The sequence below is a fragment of the Cryptomeria japonica genome, chromosome 3 (genome assembly GCF_030272615.1).
Source record: "Cryptomeria japonica chromosome 3, Sugi_1.0, whole genome shotgun sequence".
Classification (NCBI taxonomy): Eukaryota; Viridiplantae; Streptophyta; class Pinopsida; order Cupressales; family Cupressaceae; genus Cryptomeria; species Cryptomeria japonica.
In genome coordinates, this window is record NC_081407.1 from 182,674,964 (window position 1) to 182,696,781 (window position 21,818).

The following is a 21,818-nucleotide window of genomic DNA, read 5'->3' on the forward strand; positions in this document are numbered from 1 at the left end:
ATCAAATCCCCTAATTAGTGACATGGGCTTACATGGTGGGGTCTTTATTAAATACATGAAACTTGCATAAACACAAGACATTAAGACAAAAACTATGATCCTAGTCTTTATCCTCAAAGCCATGATTTTCTTGTTGAAGAGGTGCTCCTGCACCATACTCCCCATGAGAAGATATCTCAAGCCCAGTTGAGATAAGAGTTTGGAGGTCTGCACTAGGGTTGGAAATTTGGTTATTTGTCATCCAAACTGCCTCAGAGTCTGGTTTGTCCCGCCAAGCCACTAAATACTCAATGTAATCCTTGTTCCTAATCCTCTTTGTGATTCTAGTGTCTAGAATCTTGCTCAACTTTGGTGAATCATGCTTTGGAATATCATCATTTGCTGCAACCTGCATTGGTTCCTCCACTTCAATCCTATCACCTTTGAAAAGTGTAAGATCACACACATTGAAAATGGGTGACAATCCAAGATCGGGAGGAAGTTGGATTTCATAGGCATTCTGTCCTTCTTCAAAATCTGACATGGTCCAATCTTCCTCTGCATGAGCTTTGCATGCTTACCTTTTGGGAGTCTCTACTTATTTAAATGTACCCATACCAAGTCCACAACACTAAACTACACATCCCTCTTTTTATTATCAGCATAAGCCTTGTACTTCACTACAGATTGTTGGAGATGAGACTTCACTTGGTCATGGACTTCCTTGATGGTTGATGCAAAAGCTTCAACATCTACACTAATGGGCTCTTCCTTGGGAAAATATCTCAACTCCAATACACCCCTTGGGTGGATGCCATACACAATTTGAAAAGGAGACTTCCCTATGCTTCTATTTATGGTGTCATTGCATGAGAACTCTTCTTGTGAGAGTATATTGTCCCATTTATCTCCATGTTGTCTTGTCAAACATCTTAATAGGTTCCCCAAGGACCTATTGACAACTTCAGTTTGCCCATCTGTTTGAGGATGGTAGGTTGATGAGAAAGCTAGGTAAGTTCCCAACTTCTTCAAAAGGGTCCCCCAAAAATGACCTATGAACTTCACATCCTGGTCTAAAACTATGTTTAGTGGCAACCCATGTCTCTAGACTATTTCTTTGAAAAACAAGTCTACAACATATGAGGCATCACAAGAGGTTTTACATGGCAAGAAATGAGCCATTTTGCTAAATCTGTCCACCACTACAAAGACACTCTCAAATCCCCTCCTTGTCCTATACAAAAGCAACATAAAATCCATGCTTATTCTCTTCCATGACCTAGAAGGAATGGGTAAGGGTTTGTACAAGCTTTCATTGGTGGATTTTCCCTTGGCTTTTTGACAGATTACACACGTCTCCAAAAACTTCCTTACATCTACCTACAACTTAGGCTTGTATTAATGTCTCTTCACAAGGTCAAGGGTCTTGTCAAGACCAAATGACTTGAAATTTCTCCGCAATGATTCTCTCTAATGATATTTAGTCTCATTGAACATTTAGGAATGCATCACTGTCCACCTTTAAACAACAATCCATCTTGTATCAGAAATTCAGAAAATTCAACATGATACTGGTCACCAAAAGACTCACATACCTTGTAGATCTCTCCAAAGTCTTCATCAACATCATACATGCTCTTCAACGAGTCAATGCCAACACTTTCCATCTTGATTTGATTGATAGTTAAAATCCTCCTGCTCAAAGCATCTGCAACTTTGTTCTTGACCCCCTTTTTGTGCTTGAGGTTGAAGGTGAAAGCTTGTAGGGTTTCTACCCACTTCATGTGCCGGTGGTTTAACTTCTCTTGACTATTTATGAAGCTTAGATCCTGATTATCAGTAAAAACTATGAACTCCTTAGGCAATAAATAGTGCCTCCACTTCTTCAATGACTAAACCAAAGCATACATCTCCAAGTCATATGATGAGTATCTCCTCTTGGCATCATTTAGCTTTTCACTCAAAAAGAAAATTGGCCTTCCTTCATGACTGAGTAATGCTCCAATATCCATGTGGCTTGCATCAATTTCTACCTAAAATATCTTGTTGAAGTCTGGTAGGGCAAGGACTGGTTGTTTTGCAACTTTCTTCTTCAAGGTTTCAAATGAGTCATCTGCCTCCTTGGTCCAACTAAACCTGCACTTTTGTCCTCCCTTTATGGTGTCAAGCATTGGTGCACAAACATGACTAAATTTCCTTATAAAATTCCTATAAAAAGTTGCTAAACCATGGAAACTCCAGACATCATTCATAGTTTTAGGTGTAGGCCAAGACAATATGGCACTCACCTTCTCCTCATCCATTTTCATCTCAGCTTCTGAGATTACAAAGCCCAAGTAGATGATCTCATCCTGCATTAACAAACACTTATTCAAATTTATCATTAGCTTCTCTTCATGTAACCTTTTGAGGACCATATCTATATGTTTGAGGTGCTCTTTCCTTGAGTGGCTAAAGATCAAGATATCATCAAGGTATACTATCACAAACTTGCCTATGAACTCCACCAAGACCTCATTCATCAACCTCATAAAATGTACTAGGGGCATTGGGCAACCCAAATGGCATGACCTTCCACTCATACAACCCCTCATTGGTTTTAAAAGCTATTTTCCATTCATCCCCTAGCCTTATTCTAATATGATGGTATCCACTTTTTAGATCCATTTTGGTGAAATATTTAGCACTCCCCAAGCAATCAAGTAAATCCTCTATCCTAGGGATTGGGAATCTATTCCTTATAGTTATCTTGTTGATGGCCCTTGAGTCATTGCATAGCCTCCAAGTGCCTTCTTTATTGGGTGCAAGGACAACCAATACTGCACATGGGCTTGAGCATTTGCCAATTAGCCCTGATTCAAGCAACTCCTCAATTTGTCTTTCCATCTCTGCATTCTAATATGGAGTAAGTTTGTATGTTGCTTTATTTGGTAAGGTAGATTTAGGGATCACATCTATGCAATGAATTATGTCTCTTACCGGTGGCAGGGATCTTGGGATTCCATATGAGATGATGCCTTTGTACTTGTCAAGTAATTGTCTGACTGCAGGGTCTAAACTGTTGTCTAAGGAATCATTTGAGTATTTGAGAGACAGGTTAGGGGTTTCTACCCTTCTGATGAAGATTTGATTGATGAAGTTTGTCATCGGTCTGACATGCATTACCAGAGACATTATTCATTTCGGCACTGATGAGTGGTGCTACTACTCAGGGGGGGTAGTCAGCTTTGAGATTCAGAAGTTTATATCATTGCTTTGATATTTTTGTTAAACTTCTGGCATTGATGTCAAAGGGGGAGTGATAGTAATGTGAAAAATCATTCAAAATCTTACAGAGATATCATTCATAGGGGGAGAGCTATTGATTGTTGGTTGTGTTCCACAAGGGGAGACTTGGTTGGCATTTCTTGGTACTTAGATGTTTTCCACATCTAGTGTTGCCATCAATTCCAAAGGGGGAGATTGTTGGCATTATGGATGAATTGATTATGTGTTGCATTGACATTTTGTCATTGATGTCAACACTAGCTGTTATGGTTGGTTACCGACAGATAAGTTGGTTATCAGTAGAAGATCTAGTGTTACCAGTAGAAGAGACTATCTGTTGGACACTTTCGGCATGTTTGGATCAGTGAAGTATGTTTGATTTCATGTGTTATATGCTCCATGAGAATTTTTTGGTTAGTTGGTATTGGATTGGTAATCAGATGCTATCATACACTCTGGTAAACCCTTACCGGCACTAGTTTAAGGCTTTACTGATAGAACTTTCATTGAGGAATCGTGAGAGGATGCATAGTTGGTGTTGTTGCAGCTTCTTCATGGATTTCAGGATGTTGAAGATGTTCTTTGATCGTGCTTCAATTTCTTGAAGACATTGCTTTGGCGTGGTCAACCCAGAATAGGTCCCGTACCTATCTAGGTTATGGACTGGTATCATGCTAACGTGTACTCTACACATTACCAGGATGTTTTGAGAGGATTTACGAATTTGTTATTATTGTTTTGGTCTTAAGCCGACATGATATATCATTGTAATATGGAAATATGTAATGATCTTATTGTAATATCTTTTAGGTGGCCGACCTAATTAGTTTTAGGCCTTATGGTTTGTATAAATAAGAGGTAGAAACTCTTTGTAAAGTAGCATGGTTATTGAAAAGGTTCATGGTCAAGGAATGTAATGTGCGAATATTGTAATATCATTCAGGCAGAGGAGATGGTCAATCATTGGTGATCGAATTGGATTCAAAAGAGGATTTAGTTCTCCGACACTGAGCTTAACTGGGACTATAATCAGGCATGGTAGATTCTATTTCTAGCAGTTCACTCTATAGGATTGTTGTCCATTTATCTTGAGATGGTTGTAGCCTCTCTGTAGTTAGTGAGACTCTTTTGTAATGAGTGGTATGCTCTAGGCAATGTGCCTTCCTGCAAGTGCATGCCCCTCATTATAACACATACTTTCTGCAAAAGTATCATCTGACTATGGGTAGGCTTCCCACCGTGGTTTTTCCCTTTCTGGGTTTTCCACATACAAATCATGGTGTTATGTGGTATAGTTGCTTTGCATTGATTATCTGGTTAATTGTTAAGTTGTATTTTTTACCGGTACCTGTTCCTACTGGCATCTATATGTGCTTTACCGGTACTTGATTTGTGTAAGGTTGTATTGTGGATTAAAAGTTATAATCTTCTAACAACTGATTCACCCCCCCTCTAAGTTGTTCATCGGTTATCCTAACAGTTAAATCCCCTAACCAGGTAAGCTCTAACAAGAATCGTGTTATTCAAATCCTCTAACAAAGTGATCCATTAGCTTGGATTCTAAATCCTTTACAAAGGTTACTCCTCACAGGGTTTTGCTTCTAACAAGGCATTATAGTCAATCCCTTTACCAAGTGATTCCTAACAGGATCAGTTCTTAATAGGACTTTTTGTAAAAGTTTTAATAGGCTTGGCTCCTAATAGGGCGAACTTTAGAAGAGTTCAGATAGTTATCTTGTGAGTCCCATCTCACCATTGTTTTACCCATTTGGGTTTCCACGTCAAAAATATTGTTTCAAGTGGTGAATGTTTTTGTGGTTATATTTTATTATGGTTGATTTTCTTAACTACTTATTCCACTTTGATAAGTCATGATAACTGACATCAATATGACATGAAGTTTTACTTATATCAATAAAATCATTTGGATGTTTGTAAGTTACAAGTGTTTACTGTTATTTGTTGTAACAATCAACCGGTTTAGTTTGACAGTTTTTATCTTGATAGAGATATTGCATTGATAGTTCTAAGTTTACTTTGAGAGATTGATTTTGAGATTGGTGAACTTTTATCAGTTTTTCTATCTACTGATTCACCCCTCTCAATAGTTGACTAGATCCTTGTTCTTTCATCATACCATCACCCCCCTCTCAGTGTTCTTGGATTCCAACAGGAGAATCCCCGGTCGATGAGCAATATAGCATCAACAAAAAAAATATAATTTGTTTTCAGTTTTGTTCCTATCTAGTTTCGTGTCACAGCTTTTGTGGTTCTTTCAACATTATTCGGTAGTTGTTCATTTTCCATTGTAGATCAAAATTTTTGCTTTCAGACTTTCTCTTGTTCCTTGTTCTATATTTTTCAGCTCATTTGGACCCTTTTTTTGGCAAGTTATCACTTCCCGATTGTTTGTTTCTCGGTTCTCAGAGCAGTTTGAGCTTATCAGTTAGTTGGAAATTTCTTCTCTTGCCGAGCATTTTCTTAACTTGCAGATATAAATGGCACCACACACGATGTTCCCAGGTCCTTGATCGAATTTCCTTGGTCGTCCGCACTTCATTCTTGTCCTTGGCAAAAGAGATATTCACAGTTTGGGTCCGACCTATTTTACATGTTTCATTTTCCTGTCTTGGAGAATGCAATCTTTTGTGGCCAACCCGCATGTGTTATAGATGCTATATATATTTTTGTATTTGATTCTTTGGGGGGATATGAAAAGATAAGAGGAAATTGATTCTTGATTTGTAATTAGAACACCTCTTGGAGGTCCAGATGGATTGTAATATGCAATCTATTCTGTAACTAGGCCTGTAAACCTACATGTTTGCCCGCATGTTGCTGACCAATTTATCATGAATCCATGATATTGCAGATGTCTGATCTTGCATTTTATGTATTCTATGTTGGTGCTTCCATGGTGTTACTCTTGCTGCATGATCTGGATTGTTCTTCTTGAGGACCCTCCAGACCATGGCTGCATTAGATGATATCGGAGCTGGTTGAGAGCCTTGAGACATTCCTTTGGGTGAATAGATCACTAAATTGAGGCAAGCTGCAAGTATGTTCACATAGATCACCGGTTGTGGGGAAATTGGAAATTTGTAGTCAGACCACCAAGCTAAGGTAGTTGCACTAGATTAAGGGAGGAGATGCCACAGAGAAGGATGAACCCTAGAAGGGTAGAGAAGATGATGGAGGATTTTAGAAATGAGATGAGGAATGAGATCTGAAATGTACTAGCTAGTTTCCAGAGGAATCCAGAATCAGAGGAAGAGTATGAAGAGGTAGGGGAAGAGATAGAGGTCGAAGAGGTTGAAGGAACGACAAATGAGGGAGAAGATAGATTTCTTAGAGCGGTGACACAAGTGAGTAAAATTCATAAAGTTGAGGTTTTTAAAATTTCATGTACATTGAACCTGAAAGACTTGATAGATTGGATTGGAGAGTTGGAGGACTACTTTGAGTTTGAATATATTAAAGATCTACAGAGGGTTAGGTTAGCACAAACTAAGTTGAAAGGGCATGCTTCTTTATGGTGGAGAGAGGTGCAAAGGGATAGAATGGAGAATAGTGAGATAAAAATCACCCAGTGGAGGCAGATGGTTGCAAGATTGAAGGCTAAATTCATTCTGGGAGACCATGAGTTGGAATTGTTCAAGAAGTTGCAGAACTTGAAGCAGAGGGACTGATGGTATGATGAATCAGTAAGGATCCAGATAACTAATGAGAGGGGGGATGAATTAGTACATATTAAACTGACTATATATTCACCAATCTCAAAAACAATATCTCAAGTCAATCTCTGAACTAACTAGTTCAAACACTGAACTACAAACTTCAATAACACTAACAATTTACCGGTTTGACTAGCATATCGAAATAACAGTATAACAAATCTGAAACTTCCAAACCATTTAACCAAAACATCAAAATACTTTACTGACAATGGTAAAAGTACATTTCAGATTAATGCCGGTCATCTTATCATATCTAAGTGGATTTAACAGTTAAGCAAATTAACCATATCAAACATAACCAAAAAAAACCATTCACCACTTGACACAATGATTTTTGACGTGGAAACCCAAATGGAAAAAATCATGGTGGGGATGAATACCCACAAGTATTCTGAACTCTTCTGAAGTTTGCCCTATTAGGAGCCAAGCCTGTTAAAGCTTTTAAAAAAGTCCTATTAAGAACAGATCCTGTTAGGGACCACCCGGTTAAGGGATTGACTATAATGCCCTGTTAGAAGCAATACCCTATTAGGAGTAACCTCAGTAGAGGATTTTAAATACAAGCTAATAGATCACCTGGTTAGAGGATTTAGATAGCACTAAGTTTGTTAAAGCTTACCCGATTAAGGGATTTGACTGTTGTAATTGTTAGAGAACAACAGTGGTTTGCTGATCTGGTAAATAGAACTACTCCGCTTGATTAGATCCTTTTCATGCTCCTATCTACCTTCACACATACTGCATATAAACCTTCTAGTTCGGCAACCAATCACACTAACACTTAACCAAAATTGCCAACACTACAACAAAACAACTCGTCGACCTTATAAGAAAAACAATAGGTTGGTAACACATCACAAACCTAAGATCTCATAGAGATTACAAACAAATCGGTTCAAGTATGACCATTAGATTACATAGAAATCATTACACATTGTTCAAGACAACCTCGACCACTCCTTGATCACTGCTTCATCGAATCCTGTAACTCAACACGCAGTTTCCTCTTCATGCAATGCACTCTCTCATTCCCAAGATAAAACTGTTATCTCTATGTGCCAAAAACCATTTGAAACTTATCACATACAAAATGCATACGTGGCATAATAATTACCATTCACCATTTGATCATAAATCAATACAACTGATTCACCAAGCTCCATCAGTTAGGGTTTGACACATCAACAGGTAGGGTTACCGGTTGATCTCATTGCTTCCCAAGTAATATCGATTTCCTTCACTAGCTCACCTACAGTTGTAAAACAAACATTATTACAACATCATTACCAGTTATAATTGACATCAATGACAACATAATAGTTCATTAATGCAATCTTTATGCAAATGCCAACAATCTTCCCTTTTGGCATTGATGGCAATACAAATATCAATACCCTTGATTGTGATGATTGAAAGTAATACACATACATAGGTATAGGAATCCTGGTTTACATTTTACCATGTACTCTCCTTCAACTAATTCACCATGTTTTCAGCTGGTAACTGACTATAGTTCTTCTCTGTATCAATCATACAGTTCTTCTCCCATAATCATATACTTTTTCTCCCTCTTTGACAACAATGCCAAAGTGAAAGTAAAACTAGCAGTGTCATACTTCACTGTTTTGCATCAACAATCTGCAACTTGATGCTCCCCCTGTGGAATAAATCCACTCTACACCAATCCTGCTTCAAGATTCTTCAATTAGCTCTGGGACCGATGTAATCTACATCTACTCAATTGACTTCATGTAGGGGCACAACCCCTAGCTGATTTCTAAGATACTCAAAAGTAGTCTTAGGTAGAGGTTTAGTAAAGATATCTGCTAGTTTCAACTTAGTAGATACATGCTCCAATAATACATCTTTGCTCTACACTTTCTCCCTCAAGAAATGCTATTTCAACTCAATATGCTTGGTTCTATCATGCAACACCAGGGTCTTTGAAATATTTATTGCATTGGTATTATCACATAAAATATTCACTGGTTATGTAATCTTCAACTTGAATCCTTCTAGAATGTGTTTCATCCAGATTGCCTGGGTACAATTCATATAAGCTGCAACATATTCAGCTTTAGCAGTGGACTGTGATATGCAACTCTTCTTCTTGCTTCTCCAAGATACAAGTCTCCCACCAAGAAAGAATACACCACTGGTTGTGCTCTTCCTGTCATCAACATTTCCTGCCCAGTCTGCATCTATATAAACCTTAAAATCAAAGTTACTTACATATGGATACCATAATCCATAATCAATAGTATGTTTCAAATATCTGAATATCCTTTTAGTTGCAATCATGTGTGTTTCCTTTGGGTTCTTCTGAAATCTGGCAACTAATGCAACTGCATGAGCAATATCCGGTTTGCTGTGAACAACATAATGTAGTTTCCCTATCATTGACCTGTACTCCTTTTCATCAACAAATGCAACATCATCCTCCTTAGACAGTTTACAACTTGTAACCATTGGTGTCCCAACTAGTTTACAGTCACTCATTCCAAATGTTTTCAATACCTCTTTCACATATTTGGACTGTGTGATAAAAATACCACTCTTCATCTGCTAAATTTGTAAACCTATGAAGAATCTTATCTCTCCTACCAGAGACATTTCAATTTCACTTTTCATCTCATTTGCAAAGTCATCACTCATGTCATCATTGCCTCCAAAAATGATATCATCCACAAACACTTCACTAACCAGTATCTTATCTCCTTTAGTCTTGAGATATATATTGTTGTCTTCACTGGTTCTCTAAAAAAACTAGTTTCATCAAGTGTGAATGTAGTCTTTCATACCATGCTCTTTGTGCTTGCTTCAAACCATATAGTGCCTTGTGCAGTTTATACACCATATCCTTTGCATTAGTCAAAGCATAACCATCTGGTTGTTCATTGTATACTTCCTCTTCCAGTATTCCATTTAGAAATGCTGAATTCACATCCATCTGATATAATTTGAATCCCCTATATTATGAAAATGCAAGTAGAGTCCTAACACCTTCCAATCTAGAAATTGGTGCAAATGTCTCGCCATAGTCTTCTCCTTCTTCCCATGCATAACCTTTGCATACCAATCTAGCTTTTTTGTGACTACTACTCCATCTTCATTCAGTTTATTCCTGAATACCCATTTAGTACCTATTACATTTTTATTCACTGGTCTGGGTACTAGCGTCCACACATTATTCTTCTCAATTTGGTTAAGCTCCTCTTCCATAGCTTTGATATAGTGATCATCTCCAAATGCTTCCTTAGCAGTTCTAGGCTCAATAGTGGAGATCATGCAAGAATTCTCTCTAATTCTTCTTCTGGTCAACACTCCAACATCTTTATCTCCAATAATCTGGTCAGGATTATGATTGAGTCTCACATACCTTGGAATAACATGATCATTATCTTTAGGTTGTTCTTCCTCACTATCATCATCTTCTTCTATAGAAACTACCTATTCCAGTTGAACTGGTACTACAACATTCACTTCACCAACTTTTGGCTTCACCGGTTCTGGTTCCAAAATTAGAATGTAAGGTTCATCTTCCTTCTTCTCCTCACTGGTTTCTCCTGAAACTTTAGGATACTCATCCACTCGGACATCAACACTTTCAATGATTCTCTTTGTTCGGTTATTATAACATTGTAGGCCTTACTCTTGGTGGAGTAACCAATAAATATACCTTCATCAAGTTCTTAGCATCAAACTTACCAACATAGTCACCTCTCTTGATAAAATATTTACTACCAAAAATCTTAAAATAACTGACATTAGGTGATTTACCATACTAGTATTCATAAGGAGTTTTATCCTTATCTCTCTTTACTAATATCCGGTTCATAGTGTAGACAACTTTGCTGACAACTTCTCTCCAGAAATGTTTTGCTACACCTCCTTGTATTAACATCGTTCTAGCAGCTTCAACAACTAACCGATTGTTCCTCTCTGCAATACCATTCTACTGTGGTGTCCTAGGTGCAGAAAGATACCTCTTAATTCCATTGTCTTCATAATATCTAGTTAATTCCTCTGAAGTAAGTTCACCTCCTTGATTAGTCCTCAAACACTTTATCTTCTTACCACTTTCCTTTTCAGCTAAGGCCCTGAATTCCTTAAACTTACTAAAGGCTTCTATTTTGTCCTTCAAGAATGTGACCCACATCATTCTTGAGAAATCATCAGTAAAGATCATAAAATATTTATCACCTTGAATACTTTTAGTCCTTATTGCTCCACAGAGATCAGTATGAACCAAATCTAACAAATGTTCTATTGAGAAAGATTTTCTCTTACAAGCTGAGGATGTCATCTTTCCTAACTGACATTCCTTACATAGAGCATTCACCAGTTTATCCAACTGAGGCAAACCTCTTACTGACTTGGACTTACTAACTTTGACAATGTTATCAGAATTTATATGACAAAATCTACTATGCCAAAGCCAACTATCATCTACTCTAGCAATTATACAGTTGTTGACTTTAGGATTTAGGTGAAATAGGTTACCTTTTGTTTGCTTGCCGGTTGCAATCAATTCACCTTTTCTCCCATAGATTTTGCACATTCCATTCTTAAATTCCAATGGATAACCTTTGTCATTCAGTTGAGCTACACTCAAAAGATTGTGCTTGAATCCTTCAACCTAGTAGACATCATCATCACTGCTCTTTCCATTAAGAGAAATGGTTCCCTTTCCTTTTACCATGCAGGGTGAGTCATTTCCAAATCTCACAACTCCTCCATCAAACTCCTTCAAAGTAAGAAATTTACTCCGGTCACCGATCATGTGGTGTGAACAACCACTGTTTATGATCCAATCATCAAAACTATCCATGCAAGAAACTAATGCCTTCTGATCAGATGTCTCCTCTTTAATGGCAACAAAGACAATGTCTTCATTAACATCTCCCTTAGATTCCTCATCGGTGATACAACCATCAAGTGCAATGAGGCAATCTGTTTCGCCTTTACCTTTGTGCTTCTTGTACTTCTCAGGCTTATGCTCATTGTCACCATTAGGACAATTGGCTGCAATATGTCCAATCTTGTTACATGCAAAACACTTCAAAGGTAATTTACCTCTGTGCTTACTAGTACCTCTGGGTAACCACTTGGCCAACAATGCTTTCAATCTCAATCAAACTGTCTTCATCATCAGCTTCTCTGCTGGATCTAGACTCATAACTGCAACTAACATCTCTACTTTTCCTGAAAGGTGGGTTAGAAACTGAAGATCTAAATGCATATTCAGATTTCCAAGCACTACCATCATTACCATTTAACTCAAATGCAATAAGTTTACCAATGATGGAGTCAAGAGTTACCTTTTTTTATCAATAGACTTTAGCTCTTGAATGGCTGCAACTTGGATAGCATAGACCGATAGAAGGGTTCTCAACACCTTACTAACCATTGTGGCATCTTCCACTTTACCACCAACACTCTTGATCTAACTGACTATCTCCTTGATCCTCTGACCATACTGTTGAATATTCTCACCTTCAACCATCCACATGTCATCAAATTTACCTCTCAAACTCTCTTCCTTGACAATCTTCACATGCTCATCACCGCGATAGATTTACTCAAGTTTATTCCACACATCATAAGTAGTCTCTAGACCATGGACATCAACATACTTTGAATCAAACAAAGAACTGATAATTGCCTCCAATGCTTGATTATTCTCTTGTTTCTCTTTCTTTTGATCATCAGACATAGTCCCACTAGGTGCAATATATTGTATAATAACATGTTCCCAATATTGACTTCCTAGACTCTTGATATAGATTTTCATCCTATCACTCCATATTCTATAGTTTTCCCTATTAAACTTCAGACCTTATTTCTTCATCATGTTCTTCTAGATCTTTACCTCAAGCTGTTAGGCTTAGACACTAGAGGACTTGAAAAGCTCTGATACCAATTGATGGTATGATGAATCAATAAGGATCCAAACAACTACTGAGAGGGGGCGGGGGTGTGAATCAGTAGATAGAAATCTGACTATATATTCACCAATCTCAAAAATAATCTCTCAACTCAATCTCTGAACTAACTGGTTCAAACACTGAACTACAAACTTCAATAGCATTGACAGTTTACTGGTTTGACTGCCATATCAAAATAATAGTATAACAGATCTAAAACTTCCAAACCATTTAACCAAAACATCAAAATACTTTACTAACAATAGTAAAAGAACATTTTAGATTAATGTCGGTCATCTTATCATATCTAAGTGGATTTAACAGTTAAGCAAATTAACCATATCAAACATAACCACAAAAACCATTCCCCACTTGACATAATGATTTTTGACGTGGAAACCCAAATGGGAAAAACCACAGTGGGGATGAATACCCACAAGTATGATGAACTCTTCTGAAGTTCGCCCTGTTAGGAGCCAAGCTTGTTAAAGCTTTTACAAAAAGTCCTGTTAAGAACAGATCCTGTTAGGGACTACCCGGTTAAGAGATTGACTATAATGCCTTGTTAGAAGAAATACCATGTTAGGAGTAACCTCAGTAAAGGATTTGAAATCCAAGATAATGGATCACCTAGTTAGAGGATTTAGATAACACTAAGCCTGTTAAATCTTACCCGGTTAAAGGATTTGAATGTTGTAATTGTTAGAGAACAACATGGGTTTGCTGATATAGTAAATAGCACTACTCTGCTTGATCAGATCCTTTTCATGCTCCTATCTGCCTTCACACATACTTCAGATACACCTTCTGGTTTGGCAACCAATCACATTGACACTTAACCAGAATTGCCAACACTACAACAAAACAACTCATTGACCTTATAAGCAAAACAATAGGTCGGTAACACATCACAAACCTAAGACCTCATAGAGATTACAAACAAATCGGCTCAAGTATGACCATTAGATTACATAGCAATCATTGCACATTGTTCAAGACAACCTCGATCGCTCCTTGATCACCACTTCATTGAATCCTGTAACTCATCACACGGTTTCCTCTTCATGCAATGCACTCACTCACTCCCAAGATAAAACCGTTATCTCTACGTGGCAAAAACCATTTGAAACTCATCACATACAACATGCATAATCATTATCGTTCACCATTTGATCATAAGTCAATACAACTGATTCACCAAGCTCCATCGGTTAGGGTTTGACACATCAACGGGTAGGGTTACTAGTTGATATCACTGCTTCCCAAGTAATACCGGTTTCCTTCACTAGCTCACCTACCGGTTACAAAACAAACATTATTACATCATTACTGGTTATAATTGACATCAATGACAATACAATAGTTCATTAATGCAATCTTCATGCAAATGCCAACAAGGACATGGGTGTGAAAGAGTATACTGATGAATTATACAAGATGATCAGATCTGGACATTGGGAGATGGATAGGGAGAAGGTGGCTCGATACATAAATGGACTTGGATTTAACATTCATGATAAGATGAGTATGCTAAATATTTCTATAGTTGAGGAGGCTTACCAATATACTCTGAAGGCAGAAGGTATAGTGAAAAGAAGACAACAAAATAACCCTAGGGGAAGAGAGAGATGTGCAGTGAATAGAGGGCAGATGATTGGCAGCATGGAGAAGCAGACTACTGAATAAGAATCAAAATTTAAATGGAGTAAAGAACCAGATCAGAAGACACAAATTAAAAGAAATGGTAGTAGAAGTAGGGAATTCTTGGGTAAATCTTTCAAGGGTGGAGAAAGTGGACATAGATCTTATGAATGTTCTCAGGGAACTACTAAGAAAGGAATGACAAGGAATTTCATGGCACGTGAGGACTAGGAAACTGGAGCTACAAATGAGAGTGTGATAGAGCCAGAGAAATGAGAATTTCTTATGTTTAGAAGAGTCTTGGTGGAGTAGAGAAGAAAGGAGACCAAACCTACACAAAGGAAGAATCTTTTCCGGATTGTATGCAAATCAGGAGGTAAGTGTTGTAAGGTTATTATGGATAGTGTAAGTACTAATAATCTTGTATGTGAGGAGATGATAGAGAAGCTTGGTTTGAAGAGGCTTGAGCATCCTTGTCCTTATAAGGTGAGTTGGTTGAAAGATGATCACACGGAAGAGGTGAGAGAGCAATGCTGGGTGAATTTTAATATTGGACCAAGTACAAAGATTAAGTCTTGTGTGATGTCGTGTCTATGAGTGCTTGTCATGTTTTACTAGGTAGACCTTGGCAATTTGATAGAGGAGCTATCTATGATTGTAGAAGAAACCAGATCACTATTGAGAAGGATGAGCAAAAGTTTAATACTTTGGCTTCTTTGAAGGAGAAGGAGAAGGAAGTAAAGAATTTGAGTCTAGTGAAGAGTTGCTGTACTGAGAAGCTAGATGCAGAGGATGCCATAGATTTGGAGAAGGACCTTGTTGATGGGTTTGATAGCAAGGTAGTACTAGATGGCGGTAAATTTAGAGTTATGGTGGATTCTTGTGGAAGAAATAAATTAGATTTACAGAAGAAGGAGAGTGGTGGTAAGAGACAGTGTGTAGGTATGAAGCAAAGAAAGAGAGGAGAAGAGAACGAGAAGTTGGAGAATCTAGCCGAGGTATAGGAAGAGGTAAGGAGAAATAAATTTGTAGACAAAAAAGACATTTGGATCAGGAATGAGCATGAGATCTATATTCCAAATCCTTTTCCATGTTCATGAGTTTCCTCTCATGGAACATCTTTTTCTACCTGGGGTGTCTGATGTAGGAGCATCCCCGGTCGATGAGCAATTTTGCATCAACCAAAAAAATATTTGTTTTCAGTTTTGTTCCTATTCAGTTTTGTGTCATAGCTTTTACATGGTTCTTTCAACATTCTCCACTAGTTGTTCATTTTCTATTGCGGATCAGATTTTTGGCTTCCAGACTTGTTCTTGTTCCTTGTTCTAGATTTTCAGTTCATTTGGACCCTTTTTGGACAAGTTATCGCTTTCGCATTGTCTTTTCTCGGTCCCCAGAGCAGTTTGAGTTTATCAGTTAGTTGGAGATTTTTTCTCTTGCAGAGCATTTTCTTGACTTTTAGATCTAATTGGCACCACACATGATGTTCCCAGGTCCTTGGTTGACTTTCCTTGGTGGGCCGCACTTCATTCTTGTCCTTGGCGGAGGAGAATTTCACACTTAGGGTTCGACCTATTTTACACATTTCATTTTCCTTTCTTGGACAATGTAATCTTCTGTGGCCAAGCCAGATGTGTTCCGGATGCTATATATATTGTTGTATTTTATTCTTTGGGGGGATAGGAAAAGATAAGAGGACATTGATTCTTGATTTGTAATTAGAACACCTCTTGGAGGTCCGGATGGTTTGTAATCTAGAATGCATTATGTAACTAGGCCTGTAAGCCTGCATGTTTGCCCACATGTTGCCGACCAATTTATGACGAATCCATGATATTGCGGATGTCCAATCTTGCATTTTCTCTATTCTATGTTGGTGCTTCCGTGGTGTTACTCTTGCTGCATGATCTGGATTGTTCTCCTTGAGGACCCTCTAGACCATGGCTGCATTATCTTTCCTCTATAAACCCTCCCCCCTCTACTAATACCAAGCCCCCGAGTTCTATTTCGGTCCTTACTAAAATTGTGAAGGACTTGCATGATGATGTACAAAGACATGATGACCTGTTAAAGTGGCTATTTGGGTAGATGAATGTGGCTATCAGACAAATTAATTGGCTGGAGGTGGCGACAGAGGTAGAAACTAGGGCTAACACTTTGGTGGATGATTTAGACGAGGACAAAGTGTGGAAAAATGCCAATGACCTTGTTGGCCTCATGGGGTAATGGGATAAGTTGGGTGGGAAGATTGATGATATGGACGCCAAGATCAAAATGACAGTGACCAAAATTGAGCTAGAAGAGATCAAGAAATTGCAGGAGGCCCTCAAAAAGAAAATCGAGGAGGTTAACCTTTCTTGCAGGAATGCAGCCAATATTCACAATGCCTCCATACAGGCTAACCAGGCTGATATGGAAAGAAAAAGGGTGAAGAAAAGAAAATGCATGGAGTCCCTAGCTACAGGTTCTGACCCTACGATGTCTCTAGTTAAAGCCACCCCTGATTCCACGTTGGCTTTGGGATTGGATCAAGCAAAAAAGTGTCTTTTTCTGATAAAGTGTTAAGTTTGTGCCAGGATTGGCAGGAAAAGGGTGCCCCCATGTAGTAGACCATCTCTTTGTGTCTGTATTGGGTGCTTGTTCTTTATTTTTTGTGGGTTTTGGTATCTCCCTATTTTGCTAGTTTTCTAACTTAGTTGTTGGCTTTCGGATCACCTTGCTGGGTTTTTGCTATGTTTTGGTGGGTTTTTTTGCTGGTTACGCACCCCTCATGCGCTCTTGGTGTCGCTATGTGGTTATGTAACGGTATGAACCTATCTCGTTTTTATTAATCACAATATTATATCAACCACCAAACTTAATTAAAAATAGATTGCAATATATAGTATTGTGAAGAACACCACTATACAAAACAAGAAACCACTACAGAGAATCATATCTTATTTACACGAAAGTCAAAAGTCCAAAAACAAATAAAATTCAAATTCAATGTCGTACTATGACAGTAAAGAAAGCACCCTTAAAAATCAAGATAATTATTTTAACATATCTTCTCATTTCAATTCTACCCATAATCTTTAAAGTAATCATTTCTCACTCTATAAATTAAAATCTAAAGCATACTAAAGAAACAGATGAAAAGTGGTTAAACTCATTATTTTCCTTTGTACAGCAAAGTGCCAAATTATCAAGTTTTTGCAAATGATGTGTGAGCATGAACTCCAAGTACGTTGTTCCAGTAATCGCTATCCTCATCTAGGCGTAGTTCTTGCCATCCCCATGTTGACTGTAGCTGAGAATTCGTGCTTAATTCTCCCATCATGCAGCTCATGTTGGAGTTATTGTCACTCGCCTTATTAGCAGTACCGTTATTAGGGGAACTCAGAAGCAGGTCCGTCAAGCCTTGTATGTCATGGTTATGAACAACATCATGCTCATGGGGTAATTCATCAGAGGTAGAGGAGTCCTCGTGGGTGCTGGGCTTCTTGCTTTCTGTTTGGCCCCTCATAATATTGTTAGAGGAAGGATCATGGGATTCGGCAATTCCATTCCAATCAGCTGAATTGCTTTCCTTGTGAATAATTCCATTTGGGTGATCACTAATAAGCTGATCTGAGCTGTAGTCAGAGCGAAAAGATGAAACTGGGCTTGGGCTTAAGGTTAAGTGGGGGCTTGCATCGGTCCATGAAAAGGCATTCCCTAGATCATGATCTAGTCCATGGGGATCCTCACTATTGCTATTGTTAATATTAGTCTCCTTCCTGAAGGCCTTACCTGATTCTGAGTTCCAAAGCTTCAAGAAAATATCAGTCGGTACATTGGAATTGGCCTCTACATTATCATTCCCCCTCAACTTATTGATAGAAGGGGAAGATGAGGATGAGAGGATTGATTCTCTAGACAGCCTTGCTTCGGCTTCAAGCCTAGCAATCTCCCACTGTGAGACGTGCCTCAGGAGAGCCGTGGACTGAGATCCCTGTGACACATTTGCGCTGGGTATCTCAGATTTGGGTGCATGCGTGGAAGGATCCAGTCCCATTCCCAACAACTTTTTCTTCAACTGGGTATTCCAGAAGTTCTTGATCTCGTTATCTGTTCTCCCTGGTAGCTGGGAAGCTATTGTGGACCACCTGCACGAAGTCACTATAATAAAATTAGCAACCCGACCTTGTTCAACACAATACTTCTAGTCAAAAGTAATAACACTTCTAAACGAAATAGTTACACATTTAAATGTAATACCACTTCAATAGCTCAAACTGACAAAATATTTTTACTACAGTTATTACTCGTAGCCAAAACTAGCAATAACACCTTTTAGTACAGTAATTACCCAAGATAAAAACAGTATCTTTTAGTTGGTCAAATGATTTGAAGAAGCTAAATTAATGGTTTATCAATGTTTTTAACTACCTGTTGCCTAGAATTGCATGCAGCTGAAGAATAGTTCTTTCTTCTTCTGGTTGAAATCGGCCTCGCTTGATATCAGGTCTGAGATAATTAGTCCAACGTAGGCGGCAACTCTTTCCACACCTAAGAAGCCCTGTGCATAAATTCATAACGTGCAAACTTATAAGTTACATGAAACATCAAATCACCTTCCTCTTGGACGTACAGGGTACATCAAGTCTTAAATTGAGCTAATCAAATATATGCCAAATAATTGTACGGCCTAAGTTTGAATGTTGACCCAGCCTGTCAAATTATTCGTTATTTAATTATGATTCAAAGTTTCTTTCAGAGAGTATGTTACACGGTCCAATCTCATTTCTTACGTACAAAGAAACCTTTCAACAATAAATCAACTAAATGCCTGTGTATTACACTGTAAACAACATGTGCTCCTAAGCTCAAATGCTAAATGCCTGTGTATTACACTGTAAACAACATGTGCTCCTAAGCTCAAATGCTAAATGCCTGTGTATTACACTGTAGATTGTTTTTGGATTTGTTGTGTATATTTTTCAATCCAGATCATACTGAGTGATTCGTTATTAGGAAGAAGTAGATGAAAGATTGCCATTCAGAGTCTTAAAAAGAGCAGGAGGGGGGAGAATTACAGAACAAGGAAGAAGACGTATACATAAAGGAAGAAGACGTATACATATAATCTAAATTACAAGTTTTTAATGTACATCGAACTACAGAAAACTTATGCCAACTCGAAATTCATTCTCTAGTTACATAAACAGCCAAAGAAAATCAGATATCAAACTAATTCTAAAATCAATCTACTCATTTGAAAATCAATTCTAAAATCTCTATAGAACAAATCCTCAATCTTACAGTAAACTCACAACATAAATATAATATTTCCATATATTCATATCATATACCCATATATTCGAATGCAACATATCATGTTTTATACTATCTACAAACTATGTCAAAGCAATATATATTTTAGTCTTTTAATCAGCCACTTCATTAATGAAGAAGCCCAGATCCTTATGCCAGCTTGAGAATAAAAAGAAATTGTGAGGTTCTTATATTTTTAAAGATAAAAAAATCTAATACGTCTATACAGACTTCATTCCCCAATTTAGTATCAATGCCACTATTTCTCCAAATCATACACTCCACAAACAAGTCGTTATCTACAAAACTCAGATGTAACTCTTGAATTTCTTAAATAATAATCAAGATCCAGATATATACACCGTTGCCCAAATGAATATTCATCTCAATATTCTTTCGATGCAAATGACGTCATATATGAGATGCATGTAATTCCTAGAGAAGATTTAAATTGTGAAGCTCCTTACACGATAAACAAAATGTGCATACAATTCTTTACCCAATGAGAAGATATCAGATGCAAATGATTTTCTTATTTATAACTCGAAATGAAATGAAATGAAAGCAAAATTAGATGTACAGACCAGTCTGTCTGGGAAGAGAACGCCAGCATCCATGGCCATTTTTCTGAATATATTCCAGAAGAACTTTATCTTCTTCGGGTGTCCAGGGTCCCTTTTTCAGGCCCGTTTTCTCACAGCAAGGAGCTCTACCCATTATTTCTTTCTTGCAGCAGCAGAATAACTAAATTAGAGAAAGGCAGATTTCTTCCAAGGGAAAACTCAGCTTCATGTTACAACTAAGAAGGTAGGTAGCTCCATATATATTAATCAACACCGCTTGACTGAGGTTTTCCTCTTCAACAGGTTGGAGTGGGCCAATAATATTAACTGTTACGAGTACATCGTATTCATGATAAAATTTCTCATCGTGCAAGCAGAGTTCCATATTTGTGAATCAAAAGATCGAATGCGAAAACGTTGAATGTACCTCACCTTTGAATTTCTGTCCGGAATGATTGAAACCTATAGTTTCTTTGTTAATGTACCTCACGTTTAATATTTCACGTGCAACGTAGGCCCCACCAAATAAGAATGTAATTACATTGGATTTGGTTAATCTCTACACAAGACAGTATTCTGTACAGTTTCTAAAATGTACAAAACATAACAGATTTTTTGCGAAATTTTCAGTAGCTAAATCTTGAGTCGTTAGGGCTAATGTAATGTAGCCGTCACATAAAATATCGTAAGATCTCCGTTTTTTTTAGAAATGTAAAATGGACACTTAACTATCTACAACTAAGGTTTGAAGACGTAACTCATCATGCAACTCGTCAAAATAACGCGTTATGAGGCTTTGATTTGCCTTATAATTTTTAGTGCTTACTTAGATGTTAAAGATTGTTTTCGGTATATAAATGAGCAAATTACAAAATAGGAGGAGAGTTGTTTGTACTCTCTTAACTAATGCTATGCCTAAAGGATTAGCTTATTACGTAGGAGTAAACATTGCTTTTCTTATGGAGAGTAAAATGAAGTGTCCAAAAAATGAATTTTTAAAGACTTGACCAAAACTTAATCTAAAAATCCCTAGTAGTTGAATAAAAAACTATTATTTGTAATTAAAACAATATTGTATTTTTATGTAAAATATTACTTATATGCAACTTAAATGGACCAAATGCCTATTAGCAATCATAAATGTGTGTTATCTCTAACTTTTATATCCAACACCAAAGGACCAATAGTCGAACACAAAAAAATATTTGTTGTTATAAAAAAAACATATTATTATATAAAATACAACTTATATTGAACGTAAAGGGACCAAATGTTGAAAACTAAAATCTTTGGAAAATCCTTCACATTTCATGGAAAAAAACATGGTATTTATTATGTTCACCTTTTATATTTGTGATAAGACAAATTATTAATATGAAATACTCCAATGCATATACATAGCTACC

At 37.4% G+C, this 21,818-nt stretch overlaps 1 protein-coding gene across 1 annotated transcript; it reads right to left on the reverse strand.

Annotated features, from left to right (window-relative positions):
* Window positions 1–17,649: 17,649 nt before the first annotated feature.
* On the reverse strand, window positions 17,650–20,566 carry LOC131037348 (transcription factor MYB17). The gene is made up of 3 exons (XM_057969461.2): window positions 20,434–20,566; window positions 18,965–19,094; window positions 17,650–18,681 (listed from the first exon to the last, which is right to left on the reverse strand). Exons 1-3 carry the CDS (start codon window positions 20,564–20,566, stop codon window positions 17,739–17,741), a joined length of 1,206 nt encoding a protein of 401 aa, XP_057825444.1. The 3' UTR covers window positions 17,650–17,738.
* Between the last annotated feature and the right edge of the window lie 1,252 nt (window positions 20,567–21,818).